This window comes from Aegilops tauschii, chromosome 6 (assembly GCF_002575655.3).
Source record: "Aegilops tauschii subsp. strangulata cultivar AL8/78 chromosome 6, Aet v6.0, whole genome shotgun sequence".
Taxonomy (NCBI): Eukaryota; Viridiplantae; Streptophyta; class Magnoliopsida; order Poales; family Poaceae; genus Aegilops; species Aegilops tauschii.
In genome coordinates, this window is record NC_053040.3 from 211,252,219 (window position 1) to 211,274,150 (window position 21,932).

At 42.0% G+C, this 21,932-nt stretch overlaps 1 protein-coding gene across 1 annotated transcript in view; it reads left to right on the top strand.

Moving 5' to 3' along the window:
- Positions 1 to 634: 634 nt before the first annotated feature.
- Positions 635 to 21,932, top strand: part of LOC109772012 (uncharacterized) — a 74,525-nt gene continuing 53,227 nt past the window's right edge. Inside the window, exon 1 of the mRNA XM_020330706.2 lies at positions 635 to 1,388. Coding sequence (XP_020186295.2) covers positions 635 to 1,388 — 754 coding nt within the window. The remainder of the gene's footprint in view (positions 1,389 to 21,932) is intronic.

The following is a 21,932-nucleotide window of genomic DNA, read 5'->3' on the forward strand; positions in this document are numbered from 1 at the left end:
AGCACTTGCGATTTTCGGTCTGACCGAAAACTACAAATTGGTGTGACCGAGTTTGATTCTCTGTGAAACCCTAGCAGTCTTGGTGCCACCAAACTGTGACTCGGTCTGACCGAGTTCACTAGTTTAGGTTCCAAAAGCTGCTTCGGTATCACCGAGTTTACAAATCGGTAGCTCCAGGATGCTTTCTGTGGAGAACTAAAACTAAGTTTTTAAGTCATCTGTTTTGCAAAATCTCTGCACTTTGTGATACTCATCCACTCTACCTCATCTACATATATTCACAAGGTCTGTTGTCAGTAAGTTTGCAGAAATGTCTGATCAGAGTGACAGTCAGAACAGGTCTGAGGAACATGTGCAGCTGAGTGAGGGTTCAGATCCCTCAAGCACTTCTGATGATGGCAGCAGGAGCACTCCGAGCAACTTGCCAAAGGCAGCCACCAGATCTAGGAAGAAGAGAACCTCGGAATCTGAGGATGAGGATTATGTTTCCACTGAGGAGGAAGTAAGCTCCAAGAAGAAGGTGCTGAAGAAGGAGTACGGCACAGCTGCTGCAACAAATCCAGGCTTAAATAAGAAGGCACCCGCAAGGAGGATCCCAATGTCAAAGCCAAGGAAGGTGGCAACAGGAGAAACAATGAAATTAACCATAGAGTCAGATGATGGTGAAGCAGCAGGTGATGACAAGAAAAAGAAGAGGGCAAGAACCACTACTGCTAAAGTTCTTGGCAAGCCCTCAATGATGAGAGATCCCTCTGAAGAAGAGGAAGAGGAAGAGGATGCTGCACCAGCACCCAAAGCTCAGAAGATTATGGGAGATGCTATAAAGGCAGGGGATGCTCCATCAAAGCCCAAGTCTGCTCCCAAAGCTCAAGCTCAGAAGCCCCCAAAACCCAAGAGGAACACCAGAAGTATACCTACTAAAGAAAAGAACAAGGCCCCAGTGCCTCAAGCTGAAGAAGAGGATGATGATTCACTTGTTTTGAGGAAGTTGAAGCCCAAGATTCCTGATCATAATGATGCTAATCCAGTAGCTGAAGACATGCATATCAGAAAGGATGCTGGACTGAGATTGTGGAGACAGTCTGATCCTTATGCTGTGAGGAGGAGGACAGCAGTTGATTACAGGTTTCACACAAAGGAACAGCAAGACTTTTATGAAACTTTTTTGCTTGACAAGAAGCCCATTGTATGTGACATGAGATGGGTGGATTGGGAATACATCAAGGAAGAAGAAGATCACTTTCCAGGAGTTTATGACAGCTTCAAGGCATGTGGAGTTGACAAATTTGTTGGGCATAAGCTCACCAAATGGAATGATGAGCTGATCATGCAGTTTTACTCCACTGCCCACTTCTATCCAGATGGGAGGATAGTTTGGATGTCAGAAGGTACTAGGTACCAATCCATAGTTGAGGAGTGGGCCAAGCTGATAAATGCCCCTGAAGAACATGAAGATGACTTGGATGTGTATGCCACCAAGAAGAAGGACCACAACACTATGGCAAACATGTACAAGGAGATCCCAGATAAGGCTTTGGAGACTCACAAGCTTGGATCAGTACATTACTTGTTGTCTGGTCTGCCTACCATCAACACAATCCTTAGGCACACTCTGCTACCCAAGTCAGGAGATCAAAAGATGATCAGAGGGCACTCTATCAACCTGCTACAGCTTTTTGATGTCCCTCAGAAGTTCAAGGTTATGAGTCTGATTGTAGAAACAATCAAGAGGATTGCTGCTGACCAGAAGAGAAACTGTGGGTATGCTCCACACAATTCAGGAGCTCATCAACTCCAAGATGGGCACAGGAACATATCTGTTGGATAAGGAGCATCTACCCTTACATCCTAATTTTGAAGACAACACTGTAGTGATGAATGAGGAGGAACCATCATCAGTTCAAGCACAGGAGAAGAGAGCCAAAGCAAAGGCTGAGAAAGCTGCCAAGATGCCCAATGTTGAAGAGGCATCTCAAGTTTTCCTGAAGAGCAAGCAAGATCAACTTGGATATCTGATCCAATCTACACTAAGGATTGAGAAGGGCTTGGCCACCATGACTCAAAACCAGGAGAGTCTGGAGAGGATCATAGAGACAAAATGTTATGATCTTGATCTGAAGGTAACTGAGATTCAAACAGCAGTTGAGAAGCTTCAGGAGGAAGAAGAAGAGAAGAGAGGCAAGGCAACTACTGATGCATTTGAGCGAGTACCTAGAGGACAGAGGTCTGCTGCAGTGCATGTACCTGATACAAGAGCAACAGCATCAGCACCAGCAGCTACAGCTCCAGTGCCACCTCCAGCAGCCACTCCACCAGCTCCAACTACATCAATTGATGCCTTCGTCCTTGGAGTTCTCTCTACACCACCTCCCGAAGACCAAGCCTGAGAGACGCATAGCACTATGCATATTTGAACTTTTTGGTAACTTATTGCCAAAGGGGGAGAAATATGTATAGATCATAGGCCTCGAGAGAGTGTTTTGATTCTTTTCCTTTGGTTGAACTTTTTTCTTGTGTGAGATACTTATTTGATCATGTGTTTGATCATTTGCTACCTTAATGCTTGTTTGGATGATATTATCTGTTATATCTCATATATGATCATTCACTTGCTTGGTGATGAGTGCATGCTTTTAGTTTCTATCATTTTGAGCGCTCCACAAAGATGTATGTGACATGGAAGAGTAACCCATGATCCTAATCGATTGTGCATTTGCATTCAAAAGCAAATTTAAATAATCCACAAATTTAGGGGGGAGCTCTTGCTTACCACATACTTCTCAAAGCGACGATGTTTTTCAATCTTATTATCATTTGTTGGAGCTTTGATCTATATGTTGTCATCAATTACCAAAAAGGGGAAACTGAAAGTGCAACTATCCCTGGGTGGTTTTGGTAATTACTAACAACATATAGCTCATTGAGCTAATGCTATCTCAAGATAAATATTTCAAGAAAGCTCAATGATTGGCATGGCATGGATTAGAAAGTGGACCCCTCAAAATGCTAAGGACACATGTTGGCTCAAGCTCAAGACTCTACATTTTACTTTTAGTGATCCAAGATCACATTGAGTCCATAGGAAAAGCCAATACTATTAAAAGGGGTTGAGGTGTTGCTTAATGAGTTACTTGCTCAAAATGCTTAGTGATATGCTCCAAAACCCTCAACTACTTTCTCATATCCACATATGTCCCAAACCAAAAGTCAAACTCGGCCCCACCAAAATTTCCTATCCGGCACCACCGAGTTCACTTAACATAGCCACTGCCACAAACCCTAGTCACTTCGGTCTCACCGATAGGGATCTCGGTCTCACCAAGATGGGATTGCAGCCTCTCTGTTTCCCTTCATAACGTTTTGGTCTAACCTAGATGAGCGATCGGTCCCACCAAGATTGCGATGCACACTCTCTGTTTCCCCTTCGTAACGTTTTGGTCTAACCGAGATGAGCAAATCGGTCCCACCGAGTTTGCCTGACCAACTCTCTATTTGCTTATTACCAAAATCGATCCCACCGAGTTTGTGTAATCGGTCTCACCGAGATTACGTTATGTCCTAACCCTAATGGAATCGGTCCCACCGAGTTGACATGTCGGTCCCACCAAAAATCCTAACGTTCACATTTTGAACTAAATCGGTCTGACCGAGTTTTCTAATTCGGTCCCACCGAGTTTGGTGATTTGTGTGTAATGGTTAGATTTTGTGTGGAGGCTATATATACCCCTCCACCCACTCTTCATTCGTGAGGAGAGCCATCAAAACATGCCTACACTTTCAGCATACATTTTCTGAGAGAGAACCACCTACACTTGTGTTGAGGTCAAGATATTCCATTCCAACCACATAAATCTTGATCTCTAGCCTTCCCCAAGTTGCTTTCCACTCAAACCCTCTTTCCACCAAATCCAATCCTATGAGAGAGAGCTGAGTGTTGGGGAGACTATCATTTGAAGCACAAGAGCAAGGAGTTCATCATCAACACACCATCTATTACCTTTTGGAGAGTGGTGTCTCCTAGATTGGTTAGGTGTCACTTGGGAGCCTCCGTCAAGATTGTGGAGTTGAACCAAGGAGTTTGTACGGGCAAGGAGATCGCCTACTTCGTGAAGATCTACCCTAGTGAGGCAAGTCCTTCGTGGGCGATGGCCATGGTGGGATAGACAAGGTTGCTTCTTCGTGGACCCTTCATGGGTGGAGCCCTCCGTGGACTCGCTCAACCGTTACCCTTCGTGGGTTGAAGTCTCCATCAACGTGGATGTACGATAGCACCACCTATCGGAACCACGGATAAAAAATCTCCGTGTCTACATTGCGTTTGCTCCCTCCAAACTCCTCCCTTTACCTTCATATGCAATTGTTTTACATTCCGCTGCTATACTCTTAGAATTGCATGTATAGGTTGATTACTTGAATTGTGCTAAGTTGCTAAAATCTGCCAAGACTTAAAATTGGGAAAAGGCTAGATTTTTATTTGGTCAAGTAGTCTAATCACCCCCCCCTCTAGACATACTTTCGATCCTACAGTAGTGGGTCATCAAGAATATTTTGTAACCTAGACAAGTTATCATCTACGGGATTCTCAGCTCCCTTCCTATCAGTAATATGCAAGTCAAATTCTTGTGGCAAAAGAACCCGCCTAATAAGTCTAGGTTTAGCATCTTTCCTTTCCATAAGGTATTTGATCGCAGCATGATTGGTGTGAACAATTACTTTAGAATCAACAATGTAAGATCTGAATTTATCACAAGCAAACACCACTGCTAAGAATTCTTTTTCAGTAGTGGCATAATTTCTTTGGGCACTGTCTAGAGTTTTGCTGGCATAGTGTATAGCATTTAGTTTCTTATCAACTCTTTGTCCTAGAACAGCACCAACAACATAATCACTAGCATCACACATAACTTCAAAAGGCAAGTTCCAATCAGGTGGTTGAACAATAGGCGCAATAGTTAAGGCTTTCTTAAGTGTTTCAAAGGCTTCTACACAACCATCATCAAAAAACAAAATGGAACATATTTTTGCAAGAGATTAGTAAGAGGCCTAGAAATTTTAGAGAAGTCTTTAATAAACCTCCTATAGAAACCAGTGTGACCAAGGAAACTTAGGATACCTTTAATATATTTAGGACATGGCATTTTCTCAATTGCATCAACTTTGGCCTTATCCACTTCAATGCCACGCTCAGAAATTTTATGTCCCAAGACAATACATTCATTCACCATAAAGTGGCACTTCTCCCAATTCAAGACAAGATTAGTTTGTTCACATCTCTGCAGAGCTCGATCATGGTTGCTTAAGCAATTACCAAAAGAAGTTCCTTAAACGGAAAAATCATCCATGAAAACCTCAACAATCTTTTCAGAAAAGCAAGAGAATATAGCAGTCATACATCTCTGAAAGATAGCGAGTGCATTGCATAAACTAAAAGGCATATGTCTATAAGCATAAGTTCCCAAAGGACAAGTAAAAGTGGTTTTCTCTTGGTCGGGTTGTGATACAGGTATTTGAGAGAAACCGGGATATCCATCAAGAAAGCCAAAGTGTGTATGCTTAGACAATCTTTCTAACATTTGATCAATAAAAGGTAATGGGTAACGATCTTTTCTAGTAGCTTTATTTAGTTTTCTAACATCATTTACCATCCTATAACTAGTCACAATTCTTTGTGGAATAAGTTCATTTTTGTCATTAGGAACAACTGTAATGCCTCCTTTCTTAGGGACACAATGAACAAGACTTATCCATCTACTATTAGCTATAGGATAAATTATACCTGCTTCCAGAAGATTTAATATTTCAGTTCTTACCACTTCCCTCATCTTAGGATTTAATCGTCGTTGATGATCAACAACTGGTTTAGCATCAGGCTCCATATTAATTTTATGCTGACATAGAGTGGGACTAATGCCCTTAAGATCATCAAGAGTATATCCAATAGCAGCACGGTACTTCCTTGGAGTTTTTAACAATCTCTTTTCTTCATGCTCTGAAAGGTTAACACAAATATTAAGATGATATATCTTCTTTTCATCAAGATAAGCATATTACAGTTAATTAGGCAATTGTTTTAATTCAAACACACGATCACCTTTAGGTGGAGGAGGACCTCCAAGAGTTTCAATAGGCAAATTTGTCGGATCAAAAGTAGGTCTAGAGGGGGGTGATTAGACTACTTGACCAAATAAAAATCTAGCCTTTTCCAATTTTAAGTCTTGGCGGATTTTAGCAACTTAGCACAAGTCAGGTAATCAACCTACACATGCAATTCTAAGAGTGTAGCAGCGGAAAGTAAAAAACATTGCATATGAAGGTAAAGTGAAGGGTTTGGAGAAGGCAAACGCAATGTAGACACGGATATTTTTGGCGTGGTTCCGATAGGTAGTGCTATCGTACATCCACGTTGATTGAGACTTCAACCCATGAAGAGTAACGGTTGCCTGAGCCCACGGAGGGCTCCACCCACGAAGGGTACACAAAGAAGCAACCTTGTCTATCCCACCATGGCCATCGCCCACGAAGGACTTGCCTCACTTGGGTAATCTTCACGAAGTAGGCGATCTCCTTGCCCTTACAAACTCCTTGGTTCAAATCCACAATCTTGACGGAGGCTCCCAAGTGACACCTAACCAATCTAGGAGACACCACTCTCCAAAAGGTAATAGATGGTGTGTTGATGATGAACCCCTTGCTCTTGTGCTTCAAATGATAGTCTCCCCAACACTCAACTTTCTCTAATAGATTTGGCTATGGTGGAAAGATGATTTGAGTGGAAAGCAACTTGGGGAAGGCTAGAGATCAAGATTCTTGTGGTTGGATTGGAATGTCTTGGTCTCAACACATGAGTAGGTGGTTCTCTCTCGGAAAATGAGTAGTGGAAGTGTAGGCACGTTCTGATGGCTCTCTCTTGAATAGAGAAGGGGGGTGGAGGGGTATATATAGCCTCCACACAAAATCTAACTATTACACACATTTGACCCAACTCGGTCAGACCGAATAGGTGAACTCGGTGAGATCGATTCAGTTCAAAATGTGAACGTTGGGATTCTCAGTGGGACCGACATGATCAACTCGGTGGGATCGATTTACTAGGGTTAGGGCAAAACCTCATCTCGGTGTGACTGATTGCATGAACTCGGTGAGACCAATTTCGGCAATGAGCAAATAGAGAGTTGGTCAGGCAAACTTGGTGGGACCGATCGCTCCTTTCGGTAAGACCAAAACGTTACGAAAAGGGAAACAGAGAGTTTGCATTCGGTGGGACCGATCGCTCATTTCGGTGAGACCGAAATGTTACGAAGGGAAATAGAGAGTTTGCAATCCCATCTCGGTGATACCGAAATCCCTATCGATGAGGCCGAACTGATTGGGGTTTCTGGCTATGGCTATGTCAAAGGAACTCGGTGGTGCCGGATAGATCAAATCGGTGAGGCCGAGATTGACTTTAGGTTTATGACATATTGGGATTTGAGAAAGTGGTTGAGGGCTTTGGAGCATATCACTAAGCATTTTGAGCAAGTAAACCATTAAGCAACACCTCATCCCCTTTTAATAGTATTGACTTTTCCTATGGACTCAATATGATCTTGGATCACTAAAATAGAAATGAAGAGTCTTCAGCTTTTGCCAATATTTGTCCTTAGCATTTTGAGGGGTCCACATCTCTAGTCCATGCCATGCCAATCATTGAACTTTCTGAAATATTCAACTTGAATGGATATTACTTCAGTGAGCTATATGTTGTTATGAATTACCAAAACCACCCGGGGATTAGTTGCACTTTAAATCCCCCCTTTTTCATAATTGATGACAACATATAGATCAAAGCTTAGACAAATGATAATAAGAATGAAATATATCGTCGCTTTGAGAAGTATGTGATAATCAAGAGCTCCCCCTAAATTTGTGCATTATTTAAAATTTGCTTTTGAATGCAAATGCATACAATTGATTAGGATCATGGGTTACTCTTCCATGTCACATACATCTTGGTGGAGCGCTCAAAATGATAGGATATAAATGACATGCACTCATCACCAAGGCAAACATGATTGATCATACATAAGTATTAAGATAACATCATTCAAGCACACATTAAAGCATAATGATCAAACACATGATCATAAGAGTATCTCTCACACAAGCACAAATATGGTAGCAAGCAAATGATCAAACGACAAGTAGCAAGAGAGCCAAACAAAAGCAAAATACACACACTCTCTCTCTCTCTCGAAGCCTATGATCTATACACTATCTCCCCCTTTGGCAACAAGTTACCAAAAAGCTCGAAAATGCATAGTGCTACGCGGGACTCTAAGCATGATCTCCAGGAGCTCCGATGTGCGAAGATGGCGTGAAGAGGACAACATCTGCAAAAGCTTCTGATGATGTCTGAGGAACTGGAGGATTTGCAACTGGATGGGCAACCGAGGCAGTGGTAGCTCTCGTATCACTGGCTGGCACACCTACAGACCTATGTGCTCTAGGCACTCTCTGAAATGCCTCTGTGGTTGGCATGTCACTCCTGTCCTCAAGATCTTCCTGAATCTTCTCAACCAAGGTCTGAATCTCAGTGACCTTCACATCTAAGTCATGCCGCTTTGTCTCAAAGATCCTCTCAAGGCTCTCTTGATTTCGAGTCAGGGTGGCTAGTCCTTTCTCTATTCTCACTATGGCCTCAAGAAGATAGCTGAGCTTGTCCTGCTTGGTCTTGAGATTTACAGCTGAGACATCTGGTATCTTGGAAGTCTTTGCTGCCTTTGCTTTCTCTCGCTTCTCCTGAGCCTCTACAAATGTAGGATGTCATGCATCCATGACAACAACACTGTCCTCAAAGTCTGTCCTCAAGGGAAGGTGCTCTCTGTCTAGTAGATATGTGCATGTTCCCATCTTGGAGTTGATGAGCATCTGAATGTGGGGGGCATATCCACATGACCTCTTCTGATCTGCAGCAGTCCTCTTGATCGTTTCAACAATCAATGTCATCACCTTGAACTTTTCAGGCACATAAAACATATGCAGCAAGTTGATTGAATGACCATGGATCATCCTATGATCCCCAGACTTGGGCAGCAGGGTGTGCCTCAGTATAGTGTTAATGGTGGTCAATCCTGACAGCAGATAGTAGATGGAGCCAAACTTGCGAGTCTCCAAGGCATCATAGGTATTTCCTTGTACATATTAGCCATGGAGTTATGGTCTTTCCTGGGCTTGGCATAGACATATGTATCATCCTCAACCTCTTCAAGGGCATTGATCAATTTGGCACACTCAGCAATGGAGGATTGGTACCTAGTACCTTTTGTCATCCAGACTATCTTGCCATTTGGGTAAAAATGTGCACTGGAATAAAATTGCATCACCATCAGATCATTCCATTTAGTCAATTTCTGACCAACAAAAGTGTCCACTTCATTCATTCTGAAGCTCTCATGAACTCGAGGGAAGTAATCTTCATTGTCATCAATGAACTTCCAGTCAACCCATCTCATGTCACTGACTATGGGCTTCTTGTCTAGAAGAACTGTTTCATAAAAGTCTTGCTGCTCCTTGGTGTGAAACCTGTAATCCACAGCAGTCCTTCTCCTCACAGCATATGGGTCTGCCTGTCTCCATAGTCTGGGACCTGCATCCTTTCTCACTTTCATGTTTTCAGCAATTGGATGATTGTCATCATGATCTGGAATTTTTTGTTTGAGCTTCCTGAGCACTTGCTGCTCCTCATCCTCTTGAACTTCAGGCACTGGGGACTTGTTCTTCTCTGCGGCTGAAATATTTCTTATGGATCTCTTAGGTGTTTTTGGCTTTGGAGCTTGAGTTTGTGAATATGCTTGGGAGCTGTCTTGGGCTTAGATGGTGCAGCCCCAGACTTGATAGCATCCCCCAAGAGTTTCTGAGACTTTGGTGGAGGTGCAGCAGCTTCTTCCTCCTCCTCTTCATCATCCTCAACCAATTCCTTCATCATGGAAGGCTTTCCAATTACTCTGGCCATCTTGACCCTTTCCTTCCTTTTCTTGCCCCCAGCAGCCTCTTCTTCTGTTGATTTCATGGTACCAAGAGTGGAGGCCCTGGCTTTGGACATGGGCTTCCTCTGAGCAAGAGCCTTCTTCTTCATTCCAGGCTTGATGCCAGCAGCAGCAACTTGCTCCTTCTTGATCACTTTCTTCTTGGAAGTGACCTCCTCATCAACCAAAAAATCTTCAGATTCAGATTCAAAGTTTCTCTTCTTCCTCTGCCTAGTTGTAGCCTTAGGCAGATTGCTTGGGGTGCTTCTACTACCCTCATCATAGCTGCTATTTGAGGGACTAGTGCCCTCACTGAGATTCGCATGCTCTTCTGACCTGTTCTGGTTGTCACTGTTGTCTGACATGGCTGACACTGACCCTGTGAATAGATAGGTTGAGATAGAGTAGATGAGCATCACAAAGCACGGCTATTTTGGCAAAAAGTTGAGACAAAAACTTAATTTTAGATTTCTACAGAAAGCATTTCGGAGCTACCGATATGACAAACTCGGTGACACTGAAGCAACTTTAGAGTCTAAAAATGTGAAATCGATTAGACCGAGACACAGTTCGGTGACTCCGAGATGCTAGGGTTTCACATAGAAAGTGAACTCGGTCACACTGATTCGTACACTTCGGTCAGACCGAGTAGTACATGTGCAATGGCCTGGGCCAAATCAGTGAGACCGGATACTCCAAATCGGTCGGTCCGAGATGACTTCGGCGGAAACCTAACCCTAAGTTTTTGCATCAAAACTAATCTAGAGGAAGTTTTGGTTTGATAGAAGGATCTCAATCGTGGCTAGATACATGGCATTGTCCTTTGTGCAAGAATCGGAGTTAAGGAATACACAAAGGGATCGAGTTCATAATCTAACTTGGCAATGAACTCGCTAGAGCGACAACGGCGGTGAAGATTCCTGTTGACGGCAGCGGAGACCAGCGACAGGAGTTCGTTGGCAACAACGGCAATGATCCGGAGATCTGGAGGGGCGGCAGAGCTGGGCAGGCGCGGTTGGAGGTTTGAAGTGATTTCCAAAATTCAACCCGCGTATATACATACCCGGTCACTGTCGGATTAAGTCAAGTGACAAGTTCTCTACAACTGGACATTAACAAATTCCCATCTGCCTCATAACCGTGGGCACGGCTTTCGAAGGAAGGTTGGCTTGACAGGCTTCATTCTGGATGTTGTAATCTCTGTGACCGAGTGGAACCACTCGGTGGCACCGAGATGCCGAATAGCAAGCGGTTACCGCAACTCGGTGAGACCGAACAGTTCTAATCGATTGCACCGAGATGAAAACCTAGATCAACTCAACGAGTTCGGTGAGACCGAAGGGAATGAATCAGTCAGACCGAGATGTCATTGAGAGATTTTGGAAGTTAAGCCCTTGACGGATCGGTTGCTCCGAGTGCTCCTCACCCGGAGGGTCCGAATTCGACTTCATCAAACTTTGTGATGTAGCATGAATAGAGTTTGAGACAAGAAAAGCATAGATAGCTAGAAGGAGTTCTTAGGCATTCTTGTCCATCCATTTGGCAAAAAGAAAAGCCAAACAATCAAAACAACAAATGGATGTCCTCGAATGGGGAAAAATATGCAACCAACATGCTCACACAATAAGATAGCAAATGAAATATGTGACAAAGCATGCACAAACACTCTAGCGTCTATCAAGCAATTGGCGATGACTAGGTCATCTATATATGAGTATATTGACTGAGGAGTCAAATGAGAACATTTGATCGTAGGTCATACTCATCGTTTAAGCACAAGTGGGGTTACCACTTTTACATAAAGCATTGTTGTTTTCACACCATTAGAGTTGCTTTAGCTCAATTCTTAGAGCAAAGCTCCCCCTAGATGTGATATCCCCCCTAAGAGGGATGAACTAACCTTGGGTTTTGTCGATGATGACTTCATGTAGGTGTTGAAGATGTATATGCTCTTCTGGTCAAAAAAAAGATGTAGATGCTCAATGTTGATGTATATCATTTGGAGCAATCCATTGGAGTGAGTTGCACTTTCAATACCTACATGGGTTAGTGCCACAAGGAACATGCAAGGATATCCATAGACATAGAGTGAAATACACATATGATATTGTCCATGAAAGCATTAGGTTACGTTGCCCCTTGTCTTACCAACAAGAGGGCTTGTGACTCCTTGAACTAGTGCAAGATGTGAAAGTTGATTGCACTTGTCATTGCCAAAATGAATATGAGTGAAGTATGTTGGCGGAGTCACCCTCAAGAACTCTCTAGTTCTTCTTTGGGACCCACATCAACTTGTGTAACATCCCAAAATTCTAAATTTTGGAACGTTATATTAAATAAATAGTTTTGATTGATTGTTTGATTGTGGTGTGGTTGCTTGTGTGAACTTGAGTGAAATTTGAAACTTTTTGAAAGTTAAATGAGAGGGAATAAAAGAACTTTCCCAAACTTTCACATTGCATTTCTGATCTCCATGAATTCAAATTCATTTCATCACAAAACCCTGGAGTGAAGATGATATGACTTCTTTCATTTAAATAAATGAAAAGGGTTTTGAAAAGATTTGAATTCCATTTGGAAATATTTTTAAATTCAGAAACTTTAAGCAACTCAATGATTTTCATGAGAGAAGATAAAATGACTTCTTCAAAACATATGAAATATGAGTTGGAAGTTTAAAAGAATCAAATTTAAATTCCTTTTGAAATTATTTTCAATTTGGAGTTATTTGGGTTTTATTCAAATTATTTTTCTCCAAAAATAAATATATGGAAATTAGGGTAAAATGATTCCCTACATTAGAAAATTGGAGAGAAATAAAATTGAAATTATTTGGTATTTTTAAAAATGCTTTTTATGAGGTTTTATTGCAATTGTAGCACTCTTTGCTTTATTTAAATTGTTGTGGATTTTATTTAACGTTAAGAAAATGTTCATGTTGTAGAAAATCTTTTTCTGAAAATTTTGATATATTATATGCCTATAGTATATTTTTATTTTATTTTGTTTTATTTTTTTCTTGTCTGTAAAATTATTTTAAAAAAAAAACTCTTCGGGCCGACCGAACTGGGCCGCGCCCAGCCCAGCGCCGCGCCACCGTCCCAATCTCCGGCTCGGGACAGAGTCCTGAGCGAAGCCGCCGCCGGACTCTCCCCGCCACCTAGCCCCTTCCCCACGCCACCTCGCCCACTCCTATAAATACTCCGCCCCGGGCCCCGTCTCTCCTCCACAACTCGCAGCGCCGCCGCATCCCACAACCGCGGCCGCCACCAGCGTCGAGATCCGCCACCTCACAACCGCGCCCCGCCACCGCCTTCGCGCCGCCCCGTGCAGTCGCCGGAGCCGCCTCGCCTCGCCTCCGCCCGACCCGCCGCTCCTCGTCGACGCCGCCGCCGCAGAAAACCGCCGGGAACCGCCGCCGCCGTCGAACCGCCTACCCCGACCGGTATAAACCGACCGCCCGACCCGGTTTTTTTTCAATTTTTTCTTTTTAATCGGTTTATTTAGTTAGGTTAGTTTAATTAGAGGACGTTCGTCCATTAGTATTCATTAGCAAACAGTTTTCGTCGGATTAGGTTCTGTAGCAAACGTTCATTCATTAGATTTATTCTTTTATTTTAATTTTCGGCCAGGGACCCATCCGTGAATATTTTTATTTACAGATTAGCCCCTGATCTTTTAGCGATCACAACTTTCACACCGTTTATCCAAATCGAACGAAACCAACGCCAATTTCTTTGTTATGATCCCCTTTATCCATTAAAATAACTTAAACATATTTTTGAAAGTTTAAAATTTGGTTTCGAACAGATTTGAATTCAAACTTCTTTTGTTCATAACTCGAGTTTTATATCTCCGATTTAATTGATTCTTTTGCTATTTGAAGCTCTTGACCTAAACTTTCTGATAAGGTCAAATTCACTTAATGTTGGTACTGTTAGAAATTGTTTTCTGTTGCAAGAGTTAATTGCTTGTTTTCAAAGTTTTCCAAGATCTTTTCTTCGATTCCTTTGCATGAGGGCTTATGTATGCAATTGCTTGCTCACGATAGATTGAACGGAGTGTGACGAGTAGAACTATCAGGAGTTATGAGTGTGAATCATCTTCATCAACAGTACAAGGTAAGTTCACACTTTGATCATACTCTTCATACCCAGTTTTTATGCATTAGTTTCAACCCTCAAACATTGCATGAGTAGGATTTTGATAACATGTGGGTATTGGGAAGTAGTTGATGAGGTAGAACCTATTGTCTTATATCAAACCTTGGGTATTTACTGCGATATGCTTATACTGCTATGCTATGCTCGTAGACGTGGTTTGGTTTGAGAGAATTCATGACAGATGTGAGAGTTATTGCCAAACTAAGGTTTAAACTTAAGGTGGCTACTTTAATACACATCTGGGTGGATTGTTTGTGGGCACCTGGGGAATCCAGTGTTGTCCAAGGAGATCACGGGGAACCCGTGTGATCATCCTATGGTTTGCCACCCAGGCTCAAAGGGATCATAAGATTATTCATGCTGGAAACTTCCGTGTGCAGCCACAAGCCATTATGGGCCCTGGCATAGTTGAGTATGTTGTGTGACCTCTTACAGTGGTAGACTAGCAGATGTACGGGATGTAGGTGGTACTGTCTACCCGTCGTAACGAGCTAACGCTTCTGAAAGACTGTGTCTCGGTCATCCATTTCTCAAACATCATGTAGTGCGAGATATTTAACGGAGGAGATCGAGTCTTGTGGGGAAAAGTGCGGAAACCTCTGCAGAGTGTACAAACTAATCATGATTAGCCGTGTCCCCGGTTATGGACATCTTGAGTATCTGGTTCTTGAATTATCATGTTGATCTCATCACTTTACCTAATGAATTTGTTGGGTTGTTAATATTATTTTGGGATTGAGCTGGGGTTACCTTCTCAATATATTTTTAAAAAACTTTGTAGTTAAATAAAATTTATTCCTTTGTTGTAGGGAAAAAATAGCTTTATGCAAAAATTAAACTTAGAGCCTCCACCAGCCAAATATGCATATAGAGATAGACATTCTCATTATTACTCTATGGTGTGAAATTTCCAGTTCATTCAATGTACTGACCTACATGGTTGCAACGTCTCATGTTGCAGGAATCTTATGATGAGTAAGTGATACGTTAGGGTTACGATGCCTGCACTCAACTTTGCCGTTGGCGTTGTTGGGGACTCCACAACCTTGTTGTTACTTCCGCTATATGGATTGAGGTAATAGTATTTATGTTATTTATACATGTGATTTACCTCTGTTATAAATACTCGAGTACTGTGTGTGTCAGCATACTAATCCAGGGATGACACTTAAGCATAGAGACTTGATCCATTCGGGTCTGGTCGCTACAAGATGGTATCAGAGCACATGTTGACTGTAGGACGTGACCCCTAGAAACTAGCAAACCCATAGGAAAGACTTTCTCTAAAACCTTATTTTTCAAAAAGATCTTTTACATCTCTTCTTTTCGGAGCTTTATCAAATATTCCCTTTTAGTTAGACTATACCCTTTCTCCTTTTGACCACACGAAGATTCGACTCATGTGACTACTCTGAGAAGGACAAGATATCGGACAACTAAGACCACTTCGAAATGAAGAGGATTTTACCGTGCATTATAATAATGGAAACTACAACGGTTGAAGACTCCGAAGACTAGGAGAATTTGAAGGCTCTGAAGAATTTCTAGATTGGTATGACCTAGGAAGGCTACCCTTATGGAACTTGCCAGACTATTGAAGCTGTCAATACCCGAAATCAAGGTGTGTCGGAGAAAGACCGGAACATGGAGAGTTAAAACTCAAAGTTTTGTCAAGAAAACCCTAAGGTAGGAGATAACAACTATGGAATGATAACTCATGACAACAACAAGTGCAGAAACACAGCTATCCATGATGATATCGCCCGCTTATGCTATTGTCACCGTGCTAAGCTAAGCATGCATTTCTTTGAAGGATTGGATTACAAAAGGGCTAATGGAGCACCTATCAGCAAAAGATGAAGTCTTAACCTTAGCCGGTGTATCGCCAGGATCTCGAGTATTACATCAAGAATTTTAAGATGGACCTGCAGGAAGCCGTATTTGACAAGGAAGCATTTCGTGAAGAACTCAGGACCCAGAAGATGAAAGTAGCCAAGCTAGAGGAGCAAAACCTCGAGCTACCGGAGATTCGTTAGGAACTGAAGGACAGTAGGACCATGGTTCATGCCAAGGATGTTGAAACCCAGAAGTTTGGAACGCAACTCTTAACGGACATCACGAGAGATTTCGCGTCAACGAAAATGACCTGGCAGAAGAACTTGAGAAGGATAAGCACGATCGGAAGTAGCCATCGGAGACAGGAACAAGACTTGAAGAGTTTGGTGAATTTTTGAAGATTTATTGACCTTTAGAAGACCAAACCCCTGTTATATACTTATGTTAGATGCGACGTTTGTGAGTTGTCATTTGTTTGATGTTTTCCGACAGCCACAAATAAAATTTGTCTTTTCAAAACTTTTGTTTGTATTGTGTGTATCCCTCCCTATCTCTCTTATCTCACCCCAAAACCCTTGGAACCAATAGAGGATGAATGGAGATGAAGTCACCTTTCCGGGACCGATAAGTCAATTGGAGACGGACCGATGGATTCAGAACATGGAAGATCACATGAAGAATAACTCTATGGCCGGAAAGGATATGGCCCAGCATGCTCTTCAGTGCTTGGAAAGAGGTGCTGCTACTTGGTGGATGATGTACCAAACCATCAATGGATGGCAAGGAGTAACCACTTGGAAGGAATTTAAGTTGACTTTGCTTAAGTCTCGTCTTGTGTCCCCGAATTTGAAGCCTTATGGAAATGATATGAAGAAACCCTATGCATGCAAGCTTTGTGGAGAAATAGGACACAACCATAAAGAACACAAGGATGAATGCCCTAATTGTGAAGGAAGTCACCCGGCTGAAGAATGCCCAACTAGGCAGAGTACTTGTTTCTTGTGTGAAGGAACTACCCACTACCCTGCTCAGTGTCACATTTACCCCATGGTACAAAGAACCATCCAGCAAAAGAAAGAAGCTATGAAAGGAGCCCTCATGGAAATTTTGGAAGAATCGGTGATGGAGGAAGAGGTGGAGGACACACCCAAAGAAGAACCAATTAAACCTTGCACCAAGTCATGCTATTCATGTGGAGAAGAAGGACACATCTCCCAAAATTGTCTGAATGGGGACCTAGTAGAATTCCCGAAAGACGAAGTAGAGTATGACCCACAGGAAATAGAAGCCCTGATTGGCACGGAAAAGTCCAGGAAGAGAAATAGATTGGATCCTAGGAAAAACCGAATTTCTACAAAGAAGGACCTAAGTCATATCACATGTTTCAGGTGCAAAGATTCAGGGCACTACTTCAATGATTGCCCAAAAGGGAAGATGAGGACCCTAGGAGGCTATATAATCACAAGGAAACCTCGACACTTGTCAGAAGTAATATGTTCCCGTTGTGATGAAGCGGAGCACTTTGCCAGAGATTGCCCCAAGGAGAAGGAGACTTGTGATAAATAGTTAAGTTGGAGAAAGAAATACAGTAATAGTAGTGGAAACAATTCTTTTATATTGTGGTGTTGAGTTGAGGCATGTAATGGAAATGCAGGAGATTGTAATAATTTGAGAATCAATAAAGTTAGCATCGTTGGTACCAATTTGTATTTTAAGAGTTGTTATTCTATATATGAAGAAAGATTTTGACCATTTTCGAGGATATGAGAAATATGGTCTATGGAAGAATTTGTGCATTTCAAGGGTGGTAGTACCCTGTGAGGACACTTGACCCCTGGAAAAGTTAATGATATTCCACTAAGTGGACTTTGGACAAAATAAGTATGAGTTTTATCTCGATATGTGGAATACCCCAAGAATATGAAGGGATGAAGTACTATTGGATATAAAGGAGGTATAATGTTGGTAATATGGAGCAATTGTAACCCCAGGATGAGTTGAAGCTATAAATGTGATGAGGTGAGCCCATAACCCACAGGCTCCAGGACCTGCCAAGAAGCAAGCACACTCTTGCTGAAGGAAAAACCCTTGAAGAGGATATGCCTTTATCAACAGACGATCTTATAGAAGTTACGCAAAACCTAAGAGTTGTGAAGAAACGATAGATGTTTGTTTAGCTTGCAGAATCAATGGATTTATTCGAACTTGGTTCATCGACAAGAGAAATTCTGCAATGCTTGTGAGGATGACCGAGTGTTAGAATGCGAGATTTGCTAAACCATATACAAGATAATGATTTGGGTGCGGGATGGATTGATCACCATACCGACTTACTCTTATTATTCTCCTTGCTATATGGGATGGTAAATCGTGACATACCCATAGTAGAGCGACGATGATCAAAACCTTGTTTGAACCTTAGAAAGGTATGACAATTTTCCCTTGTACAAGGCAGCTGTTGCCAACCATAGGTCATACGGTGAGAATGAAGCCCAGACCCATTTTCTGCAAGGACCCAGTCAAATTGTTTGATGACCACCATGAGATATCGATAGTTGTTTAGTATTGGCGCCAGACCTATCAGATAAGAAGACCCAGTCTCGGAAGAACCTTACCAAGATGAAAGGACACGAGATTTTGAGGAAAAGAAAGTTTATGCCCCACCGAAAGAGCCCAAAGAAGGAATTATCCTGAAGATCTGAGAAGATCGACACTGCCAACAATAAGGATGTGCGACCTGCGTCTTGATGGAACCGTAACCATGCTTCTAAGGGTGGTAGCACCCCAGACCCCCCTATGACAATCGATGGATTTTGAGGAGACCCCGAACTAACCTATTTCTTGCTAGCCTCTCCGAATCTCGAGGGCAAGATTCATTTTAAGGGTGGTAGGTTTGTAACATCCCAAAATTCTAAATTTTGGAATGTTATATTAAATAAATACTTTTGATTGATTGTTTGATTGTGGTGTGGTTGCTTGTGTGAACTTGAGTGAAATTTGAAACTTTTTGAAAGTTAAATGAGAGGGAATAAAAGGACTTTCCCAAACTTTCACATTGCATTTATGATCTCCATGAATTCAAATTCATTTCATCACAAAACCCTGGAGTGAAGATGATATGACTTCTTCCATTTAAATAAATGAAAAGGGTTTTGAAAAGATTTGAATTCCATTTGGAAATATTTTTAAATTCAGAAACTTTAAGCAACTCAATGATTTTCATGAGAGAAGATAAAATGACTTCTTCAAAACATATGAAATATGAGTTGGAAGTTTAAAAGAATCACATTTAAATTCCTTTTGAAATTATTTTCAATTTGGAGTTATTTGGGTTTTATACATATTATTTTTCTCCAAAAAATAAAACATATGGAAATTAGGGTAAAATGATTCCCTACATTAGAAAATTGGAGAGAAATAAATTTGAAATTATTTGGTATTTTAAAAATGATTTTTATGAGGTTTTATTGCAATTGTAGCACTCTTTGCTTTATTTAAATTGTTGTGGATTTTATTTGACGTTAAAAAAATGTTCATGTTGTAGAAAATCTTTTTCTGAAAATTTTGATATATTATATGCCTATAGTATATTTTTATTTTATATCATCTTATGTTTTTTCTTGTCTGCAAAATTATTTTAAAAAAAACTCTTCGGGCCGACCAAACTGGGTTGCGCCCAGCCCAGCCGGCCCAGCGCCGTGCCACCGTCCCCATCTCCGGCTGAGGACAGAGTCCCGAGCGAAGCCGCCGCCGCCGGCGACCCGTGTCGCCGCCGGACTCTCACCACCGCCTAGCCCCTTCCCCACGCCACCTTGCCCCCCCTCTTATAAATACTCCGCCCCGGGCCCCGTCTCTCTTCCACAACTCGCAGCGTCGCCGCATCCCACTACCACCGCCGCCACCGGCGTTGAGATCCGCCACCGCATAGCCGCGCTCGCCACCGCCTTCGCGCCGCCACGCCGGAGCCGCCTCACTTCGCCTCCGCCCGACCCGCCGCTCCTCGCCGACGCCGCCGCCATGGGAAACCGCCGGGAACCGCCGCTGCGGTCGAACCGCCTACCCCGACCGGTATAAACCGACCGCCTGACCCGGTTTTTTTCGGTTTTTTCTTTTTAATCGGTTTATTTAGTTAGGTTAGTTTAATTAGAGGGCGTTAGTCCGTTAGTATTCGGTAGCGAACAGTTTTCGTCGGATTAGGTTCTGTAGCGAACGTTCGTTCGTTAGATTTATTCTTTTATTTTTATTTTTGTCCAGGGACCCATCCGTGAATATTTTTATTTATAGATTAGCCCCTGAACTTTAAGCGATCACAACTTTACACCGTTTATCCAAATCCAACGGAACCAACGCCAATTTCTTTGCTATGATCCCCTCTATCCAGTAAAACAACTTAAGGATATTTTTGAAAGTTTAAAATTTGGTTTCAAACATATTTGAATTCAAACTTCTTTTGTTCATAACTCGAGTTTTATATCCCCGATTTAATTGATTCTTTTGCTATTTGAAGCTCTTGACCTAAACTTTCTGATAAGGTCAAATTCACTTAATTTTGGTATTGTTAGAAATTGTTTTCTGTTGCAAGAGTTAATTGCTTGTTTTCAAAGTTTTCCAAGATCTTTTCTTCGATTCCTTTGCATGAGGGCTTATGTATGCAATTGCTTGCTCACGATAGATTGAACAGAGTGTGACGAGTAGAACTATCAGGAGTTATGAGTGTGAATCATCTTCATCAACAGTACAAGGTAAGTTCACACTTTGATCATACTCTTCGTACCCAGTTTTTACGCATTAGTTTCAACCCTCAAACATTGCATGAGTAGGATTTTGATAACATGTGGGTATTGGGAAGTAGTTGATGAGGTAGAACCTATTGTCTTATATCAAACCCTGGGTATTTACTGCGATATGCTTATACTGCTATGCTATGCTCGTAGACGTGGTTTGGTTTGAGAGAATTCATGACAGATGTGAGAGTTATTGCCAAACTAAGGTTTAAACTTAAGGTGGCTACTTTAATACACATCTCGGTGGATTGTTTGTGGGCACCTGGGGAATCCAGTGTTGTCCAAGGAGATCACGAGGAACCCGTGTGATCATCCTATGGTTTGCCACCCAAGCTCAAAGGGTTCATAAGATTATTCATGCTGGAAACTTCCGCGTGCACCCACAAGCCATTATGGGCTCTGGCATAGTTGAGTATGTTGTGTGACCTCTTACAGTGGTAGACTAGCAGATGTAGGGGATGTAGGTGGTACTGTCTACCCGTCGTAACGAGCTAACGTTTCTGAAAGACTATGTCTCGGTCATCCGTTTCTCAAACATCCTGCAGTGCGAGATATTTAAAGGAGGAGATCGAGTCTTGTGGGGAAAAGTGCGCAAACCTCTGCAGAGTGTACAAACTAATCATGATTAGCCATGTCCCCGGTTATGGACATCTTGAGTATATGGTTCTTGAATTATCATGTTGATCTCATCACTTTACCTAATGAATTTGTTGGGTTGTTAATATTATTTTGGGATTGAGTTGGGGTTACCTTCTCAATATTTTTTTAACAAACTTTGTAGTTAAATAAAATTTATTCCTTTGTTGTAGGAAAAAATTAGATTTATGCAAAAATTAAACTTAGAGCCTCCACCAGCCAAATATGCATATAGAGATAGACATTCTCATTATTACTCTATGGTGTGAAATTGCCATTACATTCAATGTACTGACCTACATGGCTGCAACTTCTCATGTTCCAGGAATCTTACGACGAGTAAGTGATACGTTAGGGTTACGATGTCTGCACTCAACTTTGTCGTTGGCGTTGTTGGGAACTCCACAACCTTGTTGTTACTTCCGCTATATGGATTGAGGTAATAGTATTTACGTTATTTTATACATGTGATTTACCTCTGTTATAAATCCTCGAGCACTGTGTGTGTC